Raw genomic sequence first — 13,831 nt, forward strand, 5'->3', positions numbered from 1 at the left:
TAGTCCAGGATTATGAGGAAAAACATTAAGATCCACAACATTTATTCCATGGGACAAAACTAGGTCCAGAGTATGACTGTGACAGTGAGTGGGTCCAGAGACATGTTGGATGATGGCTCCGAAAGCCTTTTGGAGTGGGTCTGTGGACTTTTCCATGTGAATATTAAAGTCACCAAAGATTAGAATATTATCTGCTATGACTACAAGGTCCGATAGGAATTCAGGGAACTCAAAGAGGAACGCTGTATATGGCCCAGGAGGCCTGTAAACGGTAGCTATACAAAGGGATTGAGTAGGCTGCATAGATTTCATGACTAGAAGCTCAAAAGACGAAAACATCATTTTTCTTTTGTAAATTGAAATTTGCTATCGTAAATGTTAGCAACACTTCCGCCTTTGCGGGATGCACGGGGGATATGGTCACTAGTGTAGCCAGGAGGTGAGGCCTCATTTAACACAGTAAATTAATCAGGCTTAAGCCATGTTTCAGTCAGGCCAATCACATCAAGATTATGATCAGTGATTAGTTCATTGACTATAATTACCTTTGAAGTCAGGGATCTAACATTAAGTAGCCATATTTTGAGATGTGAGGTATCATGATCTCTTTCAATAATGACAGGAATGGAGGTCTTTATCCTAGTGAGATTGCTAAGGCGAACACCGCCATGTTTAGTTTTGCCCAACCTCGGTCGAGGCACAGACACGGTCTCAATGGTGATAGCTGAGCTGACTACACTGACACTGCTAGTGGCAGACTTCACTATGATGGCAGGCTGGCTAACAGCCTGCTGCCTGGCCTGCACCCTATTTCATTGTGGAGCTAGAGGAGTTAGAGCCCTGTCTATGTTGGTAGATAAGATGAGAGCACCCTTCCAGCTAGGATGGAGTCTGTCACTCCTCAGCAGGTCAGGCATGGTCCTGTTTGTGGGTGAGTCCCAGAAAGAGGGCCAATTATCTACAAATTCTATCTTTTGGGAGGGGCAGAAAACTAAACTAAAATATCAGTAGTTACGTAAAGTACATAAACCCCCCAAAACTACTTAAGTACTTTACACCACTGAAAGGTAGCATTAGTCCAGTAGATAAGTGATTAATGATTTCATGAATGCGAAGTTTAATATTTGCCGGCAGGCAATAGGCAATTGTTTTTGGAGATTATTTACAGAAAGTATTTTTCATAGCTGCCATTCTTAACCTCACCAGCATCTTAAGCTGATATTCAATCAATTGGCAATGGTGGATTTCCGGATAGCACTTTCGGAAGTGTGTTTGAAATGCACACTGGCATGTGCAAGATGAAGGGAGTTGAAACTATATTCAGAAAGCGGCAGTCCTATGTCGTGAGCCTTTCAGGACTAACTGCAACCTGACTAAGTGCATGTAACCAGACATACAAATTCTAAATCAAGTATTAACTCTCTCCAGCCGAAAAATCGAATGCAAGTCTGAAAGCACTGTTTGAAAATCCCCCAATCACTCATATAGACATTGAAATGTTTACCTTGGCGGGTAGATTGAAATCAACAAATGAAAGGCATGATAGACCACTTAAGTAACAGAAGCAAAGCACAATTATGAGAGTGCAGTGGGAATGATGGCATATGAATGAGCATGAATACAGTTGGTGAAATGCTGCTGGTTTCGGTTCACCTCCTGATGTTCAGACATATTTTGCCTTTATCTGATTTATTGCTATACAAGTTCATTAATACAAACTATTCTTATTATTGCATAATCCTAATTTGCTGAATTTACAAATGCAAGTTATTCCCTTGGACCCACTCTTATCTATATGAAACAGACATGCTCATAATGAACAAAAACAATCATTGAAGTTTGGCTGATCTGCCTTCAGAAAGTATTCACACTCCTTGATTTATTCCATATTGTGTTGTGTTACAAAGTGGGATTAAAATTGATTTGTCATTTTTTTATGTCAATGATCTACACAAAATACACAGTGGAAGATTACATTTTTATTTTTATTAATGGAAAATAAAATACTAATATATCTTGATTAGATAAGTACTCAACCCCCTGAGTCAATACATGTAAGAATGACCTTTGGCAGTGATTACAGCTGTGAGTCTTTCTGGGTAAGTCTGTAAGAGCTTTGTACACTTGGATTGGACAATATTTGCCAATTATTCTTAAAAAATTGTCCAGCTCTTTCAAGTTGGTTATTGATCATTGCTAGACAGCCATTTTTAAGTCTTGCCATAGATGTTCAAGCTGATTTAAGTTAAAACGGTAAATAGGGCACTCAGGAACATACAATGTCGTCTTGGTAAGCAACTCCAGTGAATAATTGGCCTTGTTTTAGGCTAAACCAGTTTTTCCTCTTGGATTTTACTGGTGCTTAACTCTATGTTTCATTTTATTAAAAAAAACCTCCAAGCATACCCATAAGCACAAGCATACCCATAACATGATGCAGCCACCACCATTCTTCAAAATATGAAGAGTGATGTGATCCCGGATTTGCCCCAAACATAACGATTTTTATTTAGGAAAAAAAAGCTAATTTCTTAGGCACATTTTTTGCAGTATTACTTTAGTGCATTATTGCAAACAGAATGCATGTTTTGTAATATTTTATTCTGCTCAGGCTTCCTTCTGTTCGCCCTGTCATTTAGGTTAGTATGGTGGAGTAACTACAATGTTATTGATCCATCCATAGTTTTCTCCAATCACTGCCATTAAACTCTGAAACCTCACAGTGAAATCCCTGAGCGGTTTCCTTCCTCTCTGGTGAGTTAGGAAGGAAGCCTGTATCTTTGTAGTGACTGACTGTATTGAAACACCATCTGAAGCATACAATTAATAACTGCACCATGCTCAAAGGGATGTTTGCTTTTGTTTTACCCATCTACCAAGAGGTGCCCTTCTTTGTGAGGCATAGGAAAACCTTCCTGGTCTTTGTGGTTGTATCTGTGCTTGAAATTCACTGCTTGACTTAGGAACCTTACTGATAATTATATGTGTGGGGTACCGAGATGGGTTATTTAAAAATAATGTTAAAAACTATTATTGCACACGGAGTGAGACCATGCAACTTATTATGTGACTTGTTAAGCACATTTTTACAAATTAAGTTATTTAGGCTTGCCATAACAAAAGGTTTGTGAATACTTTCTGAAGGCATTATACTAACAGTCATGATGCAGTTGTAGTGTCTCCCAAATAGCACCCTATTTCCTACATAGTGCACTTCTTTTGACCATAGCCCTATGGCCCTATGGGCTACCACAGAAAATAATGAAAAACCCTTGATTTTATTTTCTTTAAAAAACTAAAAATGTACTAGGCAAGTCAGTTAAGAACAAATTCTTATTTACAATGACGGCCTACCCCGGTCAAACCTGGATGACGCTGGGCCAATTGTGTGCCGCCCTACGGGAGTACTAATCACGGCCGGTTGGGATACAGCCTGGATATATAGGGAATAGATTGCCTCTGGGACGCAATTGCACTGTGGTTGTGCCAAAACACCTCAGTCTTCTTCTTCTGTTCCCTCCACGTGCAGATCCATTTAGTCTATTACAGACAAGATATCCCTCATAATCTAAAACAGGAATTCCCTCTCACGGTTTGGACATGAATATATGCAAAACACACCAGCAGATGACCAGCAGATGACAAATGTTTTTAAATGGGCTACAACATTATGGCATCTCATAGTGTGGACTAGGCAGACATTTTGAGGTGATATATTTAACCTAGAAAAATCCATTGTCATCACTGTAAACTGCAGGCGTGTTGGTTTTTGTCACAAAGCAATGGCACTTAAAATCGTCACAACAAAACTGAGCTATTCAATAGTATTTTTTACTATCCTTAGTTCTTATAATTTCCAGACAAATCTTGTTGTCTGCTTTAATACTGAAGACCCTGAGAACTCTTTACAGCTCACAATGTGCTCTTAAAGTGATTGTAACGTTCAGGCGCTGTTTCGAGGGTTATCAGGTCTAAACCTCCCTCAGCTGCGGATGGTAATTCCTCTGGGGTCCAGCGGTTTGATGTGTGTGTCGGGCTATTGATTGGGGGTGAAAACGAGGCACGGTGTGGTTGTGTTAATAAGCCCTCCGTGAGGTGTGACATGAGCCGACACTACATTAATGAAGCACATCCTTCACTGCTGCCATCATATTTTCCATCAGATAAGATGGGGGGTAATGCTTAAAGGCTTTTAATGAATTACATTTTACATTTGGGTCATTTAGCAGCCGCTGTTCTCCAGAGCCACTTACAGTCAGTGCATTCGACTAAGGTAGGGGAGACAACCACATATCTATTCAGAACATGATCACGAGCTTAACATTTGATAGCTGATGAAAGGAGAGTGTGTAATACAATTATGAGGGAATCCAAAGATATTTTTGCCCAATGATGCGAACTGTAAAATGCACTTTATTTTGTAGTTCTAAGGCTGATTGCATTAGAGTCGGACTGTAGTGTACATCATGTTAAACAAAGTGAATGGCAAAAAGTGAAAAGGTCAAAAAAACATTGAGTTATTGTACCTTAATATGGCAGAATACATTGATAGATTAACGTTAGCTGGATGAAGTGGAAAAAGGTTCTTCCATTTAAAAGATGTGATTGTCACACATACAATATCTTGTGGTCGGGAATTCCAAGAAGGACTTGTAGTGATGGTCCTTGTTCGCACATAAGTACTGATTGAATCACTCTAAAAATGCGCAATAGAAGTAAATAGAATGAAAATAGCTTATAATGAGCAGAGAAAAGAAAATGAGCAGAGAAATATTGGAGTATCCATTTATTATATTTCATATGCATTTCATTGTTTAAGGGACTGGTACATGTACACAAAAATGACACATATTAGTTTTCTGAAAAATAGATTTAATCTCAATGAGGAAAAATCTGTATAAAAAAAGGTTAAATAACATTTAGAAAAATGAGGTTTTGCAGTAGTACCCCCATCCGAGGTAGTGAGTAATTGGGTTGTTTTCTTTGTCATGAAAATTACAGGTTTAGTACCCACGTTGCATTGCACTAGTGTGACTCATGGAAACAGACTCTGTGTGTTCCCCATAGGGTCCTCCTCACCATGGCGGTGTGTGAAAGTGTGTGTATAAAACCTGCCAAGCTGGAAGGCACCATTGATTTAGCAGCAGCTTTCCCCCTTCCACTCTCAACCCTCCTGCCTAAGGCGGAGGGGGGAAGAGACAGAGACGCAGGCTGGCCCCAGGATGATGTACAGCACTGGGCTGGGTGATATCAAAACTCCCCTGGGTGCTAGGGATCTAGATAGGCAGTTTTCGGGGCTAGATTGGTGTTAAGGATGCTAATACATGCTCTCTGTCCGTCCCTTCTGTCTGTGATATGTAAATAGACCTGCAGACGGTCCCCCCCACTTCTCTCTCTCTCTTTCACCGTGAGTGTGTGTGGGTGAGAGAGAGAGAGACCTGCCTCTGCTGTGCTGAGATGCAGAGAAAGCGAGAGGGGGTAAGCGAGCGAGAGTCCCACTTCTGCTTTCCCACTCTCATCATTCCCCCTCCTGCTCTCTCTTGCCTGTGGAATATACTGACAAGGAATAATCTCTCAGGCACATACACGGCTGTGCAAACAAAACATTTGCTATATTTATTTTCTCTGAGTATGTTTGCCTCGATTTTCTATGCTAAGAAGCTAGGGAGAAGACTTGTACAGAATGCGAGGAAAGCCAAAATGCAGAAAGAGACGGTAGGTGTGAGATGTTTTCTGATTTATTTTGGTCAACAAATAGTGGCATAGTTTAAGAAGAATACAAAGTGAAAGTGTCCATCTGGATGTAAGAAGCAGCTTTCTTGATTATCATTTTGAAAGGCTCAGTTTTGTGGGCTATGCAATCTGTTCCGTAAAAGCATCTGTTCTACCTCATTTGAGAGCGAGTGTAAGAGACCTTAAAGCATGCTGTAGCTTTCTCATTAACTGCACACTGTCCTCTTATCAGCTGTCCCCCGGTTACATTTCTCCTCGAACATCTCTGAAGTCCCCGATACAAGTTTGACAGTGTGTCAGTTGCACTAGCAGATTTCCTCCCCAAACAGAGTCTTAAGATAAATCAGCATCGCTTTAGATTAGTCCAGGGGCAGTTGCTTACAGTACATTGCCAGTAGATGCTGTTTAACAGATAGGAAAGTGTGTTTTGGTCCTGTATGAAGTCCTACTGATATTGCTGAGATCGAGGTTGTCCTAATATGGATACCGTATGAGTGTTTGGGATTGTATGCGTTATGTACCTGCACCTGTACCTGCACCTGGGATAGTGTGTGATTAATGTGACTTGCGTGAAGTAGAAAGTAAGTAGTCTATTTTTGATAGTATTTGATTAACGGTGTGCTTTTATGCTTTTACAGATTTCTATGAGTTTTAGATCACTAGAGTTTCCACCTGTTGTTTTTTATCCTGGAAAATCTGAATTTCAACCCTGGGCTTTAATATCGTTGAATAGGTTAGACCCTAAATTCTATAAACCAGAACATGTTGAAACTTAAATAGGGGTTATTGAGGAATTTTTTATATTTTTTTATTTTTAGCTCTTTTCAATTGGCTTTTAACATGTTTCTGCTCTAGGGCTAAGTCACTCACTCCCAAGCCCCTTGGGACAAGCCTCTGGTGGTGGAATCTAAGCAAGCTGTACAGTAAACCAAAAAATGTGTTGTCCTCTGTGGCTTATATTGTGATGTGGATTTGTTCACTTAAACACCATGACGTCTAGCAACAATAGAGCTGATTTGCAATGGGGATGTGGAGAATCTAGGGTGGGACGTATTGATCCAGATTGGAGACTAGAGGAGTCAGTGACAAGGTAGTCTCGCAGGACCAACCTGACAATTTTAGTCTTGTTGACTCGACTATTGGAAGTCTTGAGGTTTTTAGTTTAGAATTTTGTGTTGGAATGGAAGCGCTGGCTGCCGACCAAATCTGACAAGAATAGTTTTAGTAGCATCATTTTTTGTATCTTATGTTATTTGCAAAAATGGCAAAAATCACTGAAGCTGGAGTCTTATATCTCCCTCTCTAACTTTAAGCATCAGCTGTCAGAGCAGCTTACCAATCACTGTACCTGTACACAGCCTATCTGTATATAGCACACCCAACTTCCTCATCCCCATATTGTTATTTATCCTCTTGCTATTTTGCTTCCATGGCATATTTATTGCCTTACCTCCCTACTCTTCTACATTTGCACACACTGTACATAGATTGTTCGATTGTGTTATTGACTGTACATTTGTTTATGTGTAACTCTGTGTTGTTTTTGTCGCACTGCTTTGCTTTATCTTGGCCAGGTCGCGGTTGTAAATGAGAACTTGTTTTTCAACTGGCCCACCTGGTTAAATGAAGATGAAATAAAAATAAATAAATAAATACATTTTTTAGCTTGTTGTCAGTAAGAAAGTAGTTGTTTTAGTGTGTGATATTTTGAAATGAATGGATTACCAACCAGGTCACTGTACTCACCATTAACTTTACAGTATGTTATGGGCAAAATGACTTGGCCATAACCTTCACCCCATACATTGCATTGCACAAGCACTCTTAAACACAGCCAAATGAACATTGGCATTGGCATACAGGTCCGCAGCCACACACTCATGCATGTGCGTGGGCGTGCATTGCGGCCCTGTAACTGAATAAGTTGTGGTTATGGCTGAGGGAATATGGTGCTTGTGAAGCTGAGCGTGAATGAGCAACAGGGAGAGTGGAGAAGAGAGAGGGCTTCAGCACAGTTGGGAAGCAACTAATTGGTCCTCTGTGTCAGCTCTTGTACAGAATAAACCACAGAGTTATTGGGGGGGGTAGAATATACTTTTCAGGTTTTCTTTCTCCTAAGCTCTTTACCCTAAACTACTGTCTGGGATTTGGGAAACTGTTCAATGATTATTTGAAATGTACCCATTGTTTCTTGAAGAAAATAAGTTTTGAGCATCATGAGCTTCAGTGAAAGTACTGGCTAAATCTGTTTTAATTTATAGTCTAGTTTTGGAATTGTGTTATCTAAACAAATGTAACTTTTACAGATTTTGAAAGGTAAATTGAATATAAAGCCAGAACAAAGAATCCTCTAAAGTAACCTTTCTTCTTATATGTGTCAAATTAGGCCGACAAGCCAATTCTCTAAGTCCTTGATATTCCACCTGGATTAAATAGTCATTTTACCTTCACCTGAAACACAAGAACAAATCCAAGCAGCGGTGCGATAAAATCAAATTGAAAGCGGACTGGTTTTGTTATTAGATTACCAGAGCAGCCACTGCTGCCATATATACTCATATGCAGGAATAGCCCATTTAATTTTCACACTTTTGAATTATATAAAATATGTATTTTCCACTTGAAGAAATAGAGTTGTGCTCGTGTTTGCTAAGCAGCCCTGACATGAAGTCTGGAAAAGGGCTGCTCTTTGTGTAATATTCCTTTCGGGGTTTAGGTTCTTTAGTGGCTACTTTGTTTTCTATTGAATAATTTGAACATTGATGTAGTGAAGAAGCATTATCAACAAGCAAAGTCGGAAGAGAGAGACCTTGATTTACAGTTGACACACTTAAATATTTCAGCTTTTATTCTCCAGCCTACACACTTTCAGTGTGGTTCTCAAGTTTGATCAATAAGGTATTTTGGAAAAAGCTCCAGCCAGCCAGGTTGCAAGCTTTTCGACTACATTATTTGACTGTGTCCAATTGGGTTATACTTACAGTCGGGACCTGGTGAATCGTCCACCAGGAGGTTGTCTGAGCTTGGTTGATGGGGAAGGCTGGGCAGAACACCCTGCTTGTAGAGTGGAACGTCGCATGTTTAAGGTTTCGTCCCGGTTGCAGAGTGTGGTCTTTGGGATCTTACTTTTCCCTTAAGATCAGTCTGGGTTTAAGATATAGCCGTCGGGGTTTCACCTGAACGTAACCCTAGATGATTTAGCAGTTACGGTAGTCATAATTTTGACTAGCTAAGGTCATCATTTTGACGAGGCACTTGGACATCGTGTTTCTCCGTTGTTATGGTGTTAGTTCATGATGAAGATCCATTGATATCAAGTCACTCACTCCTGAATTATTTTTGGTAAACGCATCACTTTGTGTAATGAAGTTTATTTGACGTGCCAAACACAAACAGAAGGTTTTGTCAGAAGTGCTCCTTGCCATAACCTCCATTTGAAAAATCTGAAATAATGTCCCCATCAAGAGTCAATTGCTGTTCCTCATTAATTTTTGCCGTTGTTTAACACCTCTCAATTCAAATCTAAATGTATTGGTCACATACACGTGTTTAGCAGATGTTATTGCGGGTGTTGCGAAATGCTTGTGCTTCTAGCTCCAACAGTGCAGTAATATCTAACAAGTAATATCTAACAATTTCACAACAATACACACAAATCTCCTGGACTTTAACATGAATTAAAACAACTCAAACCCTCTGACTAGGAATTTATTGATTAGCAGGCGGCCAGACACATTGTTGTTCTTACTATCCAGGAGTATGTGGTATTATTCCAAATATTATTAACAAAGGGCATACCACACCATCTTGTCATCCCAAACACTTGCCCCGTGTTGTCGGGCTTCTCAGACGAGACCATCGTAACGTCATTATAATCTCACACTGTTGAATGTCTTACTCACTTGTCTTTCTCATTTCCTCCATCAGGTTTATCACGTTGCAATAACTTTTTAGCTACGTTTCTGGAAAAGGATTTGATCAGTCGGACTTCTGCCAACAACAAAAAAAATATATTCATTTTAGGACATTGCCTTCCTTTGTGATTTTCTGCAAGGCCTCCATTTTGTATTTACAGCAGTCTGGGGCTGAATCCTAAATGGCAACCTATTCCCTATATAGTGTACTAAATAGAGAATAATTGGGTGCCATTTGGGCTGCACACTGAGTCAGTAGTGTAGTGGAAGAGATACTGCCATCTGTCACAAAGCCAAAAGTTTTTAGATGTATTACAGGAGTGCATAGTGCAGGATTTTCATTCCTTGCACAGGATTTGTAATATCCCTTCACAATTGATTTCCTTAATTGGATACGGGAAGGAATAGACCGTTTCCATTCTAAACGTGAGCTGGTGTGTGTACATAATATATGCTATTTAGCAGACACTTTTATACCAAGTGACTTACAGTCATGCTGGCATTCATACAGTATTTCGTATGGAATCTTGCAGGAATCAAACCCACAATCCATGGCGTTGCAGACACCATGCTCTACCAACTGAGCTACACAGGTCATTAGGAGTCCCATAGGTGTACTCCTCATAATATTCCCCTAAATGGGAAATAGGGCGTGGAAAAAGAAAGAATTACTGGACTCTCTCACATAAGGATTTGTCATCATCAAGAAGTGATGAATGTATTAGATTTGGTTTTCCTTTGTTGATTGACCCTCCTGCTGTGTCCTGCATCTCTTAATTCAGATTTTGTATCTATTAATAAACTATTGCATTGACTATTGAGTTGCTCTGATTGTTCGATTTATTCAATACAGAATGCCGTATTGCATACAATTTTGAGTTTGGTTTATGATTTGTATTGCACAGTGAAGATTTGACAGAAATGTAGCCAATTAGACTTTCACTTATCTGGCTACTGATGCTGTTATTACAGAGTGAAGACTGTCTTTTGTGTGAGGTACAGCAGGATATTCAGTGTCTGTGACTGATGAAGTTAATTGCACAGCTGGCATATCATTTTAGCCATTGTTCAGATGGACTCTTAGACAGCATTTGTCAAGACAGCTTTTTTGTGTTTTTCGTTTACAGAGCATTCGGAAAGTATTCAGACCCTTTAACTATTTCCACATTGTTACATTACAATCTACACACATCTACACCCCATCATGACAAAGCAAAAACAAGTTTTATACATGTTTGAGTCTTCTTGGGTATGACACTACAAGCTTGGCACATCTGTATTTGGGGAGTTTCTCCCATTCTCTCTGCAGATCCTCTCAAGCTCTGTCAGATCGGATGGGGAGCGTTGCTGCACAGCTATATTCAGGTCTCTCTAGAGATGTTTGATTGGGTACAAGTCCAGGCTCTGGCTGGGCCTCTCAAGGACATTCAGAGATTATCCCGAAGCCACTCCTGCGTTGCCTTTGCCGTGTGCTTAGGGTTGTTGTCCTGTTGGAAGGTGAACCTTCCCCTCCATTCTGAGGTCCTGAGCACTCTGGGGCAGGTTTTCATCAAGGATCTATCTGTACTTTGCTCCATTCATTTTTCGCTAGATCCTGACTACTCTCCCAGTCCCTGTCCCTGAAAAACATCTCCATAGCATGATGCTGCCACCACCATGCTTCCCCGTAGGGATGGTGCCAGGTTTCCACCAGACGTTACGCTTGGCATTCAGGCCAAAGATTTCAATCTTAGTTACATCATTCCAGAGAATCTTGTTTCTCATGGTCTGAGAGTCTTTAGATGCCTTTTGGCAAACTCCAAGTGGGCTGTCATGTGCCTTTTACTGAGGAGTGGCTTCCGTCTGGCCACTCTACCATAAAGGCCTGATTGGTGGAGTGCTGCAGAGATGGTTGTCCTTCGGGAAGGTTCTCCGATCTGCACAGAGTAACTCTGGAGCTCTCTGGAGCTCTGTCAGAGTGACCATCGGGTTCTTGGTCACCTCCTTGACCAGGGCCCTTCTCCTCTGATTGCTCAGTTTGACCGGGCGGCCAACTCTTGGAAGAGAGTGGTTCCAAACTTCTTCCATTTAATAATCATGCAAATTATGTCCAATCAATTGAATTTACCACAGATGGACTCCAGTCAAGTTGTAGAAACATCTCAAGGGTGATCAATAGAAACAGGATGTACCTGAGCTGAATTTCGAGTCTCATAGCAAAGGGTCTGAATACTTATGTAAATAAGGTATTTCTGTTTTTCATTTTTTATGAATTTGCAACATTTTCCAAAAAGCGGTTTTCTCTTTGTCATTATGGGGTATTGGGTGTAGATTTGATGAGAGAAAAAAATAATTGTATCTATTTTAGAATAAGGCTGTAAAGTAACAACATTTGAAAATTGTAAATGGGTCAGAATACTTTCTGAATGCTCTGTATCTTAAATATATAGACTTGTCAATCAATATAAGAACACTACAATGTGGCTTTCTATCGGAGTTGGGTAAACAAGTATTTTCAGGTCTAAAATTATGTTTAAAAAAGCTGTGTTTTTTCATCACATCCACTATATATACAAAAGTATGTGAACATCCCTCCATATTAGTGGGTTCGGCTATTTCAGCCACACCGTCTGTTGAAAGGTGTACAAAATCAGGCACACAGCCATGCAAGCTCCATAGACAAACATTAGAAAGGCCTTACAGTAGAATGGCCTTACTAAAGAGTTCAGTGACTTTCAATGTGGCACCACCATAGGATGCCACCCTTCCAACAAATCAGTATGTAAAATTTCTGCCCTGCTAGAACTGCCCCGGTTAACTGTAAGTGATGATATTGTAAAGTGGAAATCTCTAGGAACAACAACGGCTAAGCCGCGAAGTGGCAGGCCACACAAGCTCACAGAATGGGACCGCTGATTTCTGGACAGCGTAGCACATAAAAATCGTCTGTCCTCGGTTGCAACAATCACTACCGAGTTCCAAACTGCCTCTGGAAGCAACGTCAGCACAATAACTGATTGGCCGAGCTGTCGCACACAAGCCTAAGATCACCATGCGCAATACCAAGTGGCGAGTCCAAAGCTTGCCGCCGTTGGACTCTGGAGCAGTGGAAACGCATTCTCTGGAGTGATGAATCATGCTTCAAATCACATTTTATTAGTCACATGCGCCAAATACAACAGCTGAAAGCCTAACTTACGAGCCCCTAACCATCAATGCAGTTTAAAAAATAAATAAAAAATATGTATAAGAATAAGAGATAAAAGTAACAACTAACAACTAATTAATGAGCAGCAGTAAAATAACAATAGCGAGACTATATACAGCAGGGCACTGGTTAGGCAATGTGTGGGGGCACTGGTTAGTCAATGTGTGGGGGCACCGGTAAGTCACCATCTGGCAGTCCGACGGACTAATCTGGGTTTGACGGATGCCAGAAGAAAGCCCGAGTGTATAGTGCCAACTCTAAAGTTTGGTGGAGGAGGAATAATGGACTGGGGCTGTTTTCCACGGTTTGGGCCAGACCCCTTAGTTCCAGTGAAGGAACATCTTAACGCTACAGCATACAATGACATTCAAGACAATTCTGTGCTTCCAACTTTGTGGCAAAAGTTTGGGGAAGTCCCTTTCTTGTTTCAGCATGACAATGCCCCTGTGCACAGATCCATACAGAAATGGTTTGTCGAGAACGGTGGAGAAGAACTTGGCTGGCCTGCATTGAGCCCTGACCTCAACCCAATCAAACACCTTTGGGATGAATTGGATGGCCGACTGCGAGCCACGCCTAATTGCCCAAAATCAGTGCCCGACCTCACTAATGTTATTGTGGCTGAATGGAAGCAAGTCCCCGCAGCAATGTTCCAACATCAAGTGGAACGCCTTCCCAAAGTGGAGGCTGTTATAGCAGCAAAGTGGGGACCAACTTTATATTAATGCCCATGATTTTGGAATGAGATATTCGGCGAGTTGGTGTCCACAAACTTTTGGTCATGTAGTGTATCAAAGTCGACATTTTAAAGGAATCAACTAATTGAACTTTACTCCATGGTGTCTCTGGAGCCATTCTCTATTTCTAACAGAATGGGGTTTTGCCCACTGGTTAGTCTCAATAGATCCCCATTGCATCATGAGCCTATTTCAGCTTTAGCGTTGCTATTTAAACAAGTCTCAAAATCTTAATTTCCCTGTGCTCCGATGTGGTTGTA

The 13,831-nt window shown here is 40.7% G+C and overlaps 1 protein-coding gene across 26 annotated transcripts in view; it reads left to right on the top strand.

Moving 5' to 3' along the window:
- dlg2 (discs, large homolog 2 (Drosophila)) overlaps window positions 1–13,831 on the top strand; it is a 349,871-nt gene that overhangs the window by 213,687 nt on the left and 122,353 nt on the right. The window contains exon 1 of one of the 26 annotated variants that reach the window (XM_052457687.1): window positions 5,556–5,715. The exons of 24 other annotated variants lie outside the window; for them this stretch is intronic. In XM_052457687.1, coding sequence (XP_052313647.1) covers window positions 5,632–5,715 — 84 coding nt within the window. In that variant the 5' untranslated portion in view covers window positions 5,556–5,631. Of the gene's footprint in view, window positions 1–5,555; window positions 5,716–13,831 lie in introns of those variants that run through there. One more of the 26 variants, XM_052457685.1, reaches the window with a different exon arrangement.

Source organism: Oncorhynchus keta, chromosome 12 (assembly GCF_023373465.1).
Source record: "Oncorhynchus keta strain PuntledgeMale-10-30-2019 chromosome 12, Oket_V2, whole genome shotgun sequence".
Classification (NCBI taxonomy): domain Eukaryota; kingdom Metazoa; phylum Chordata; class Actinopteri; order Salmoniformes; family Salmonidae; genus Oncorhynchus; species Oncorhynchus keta.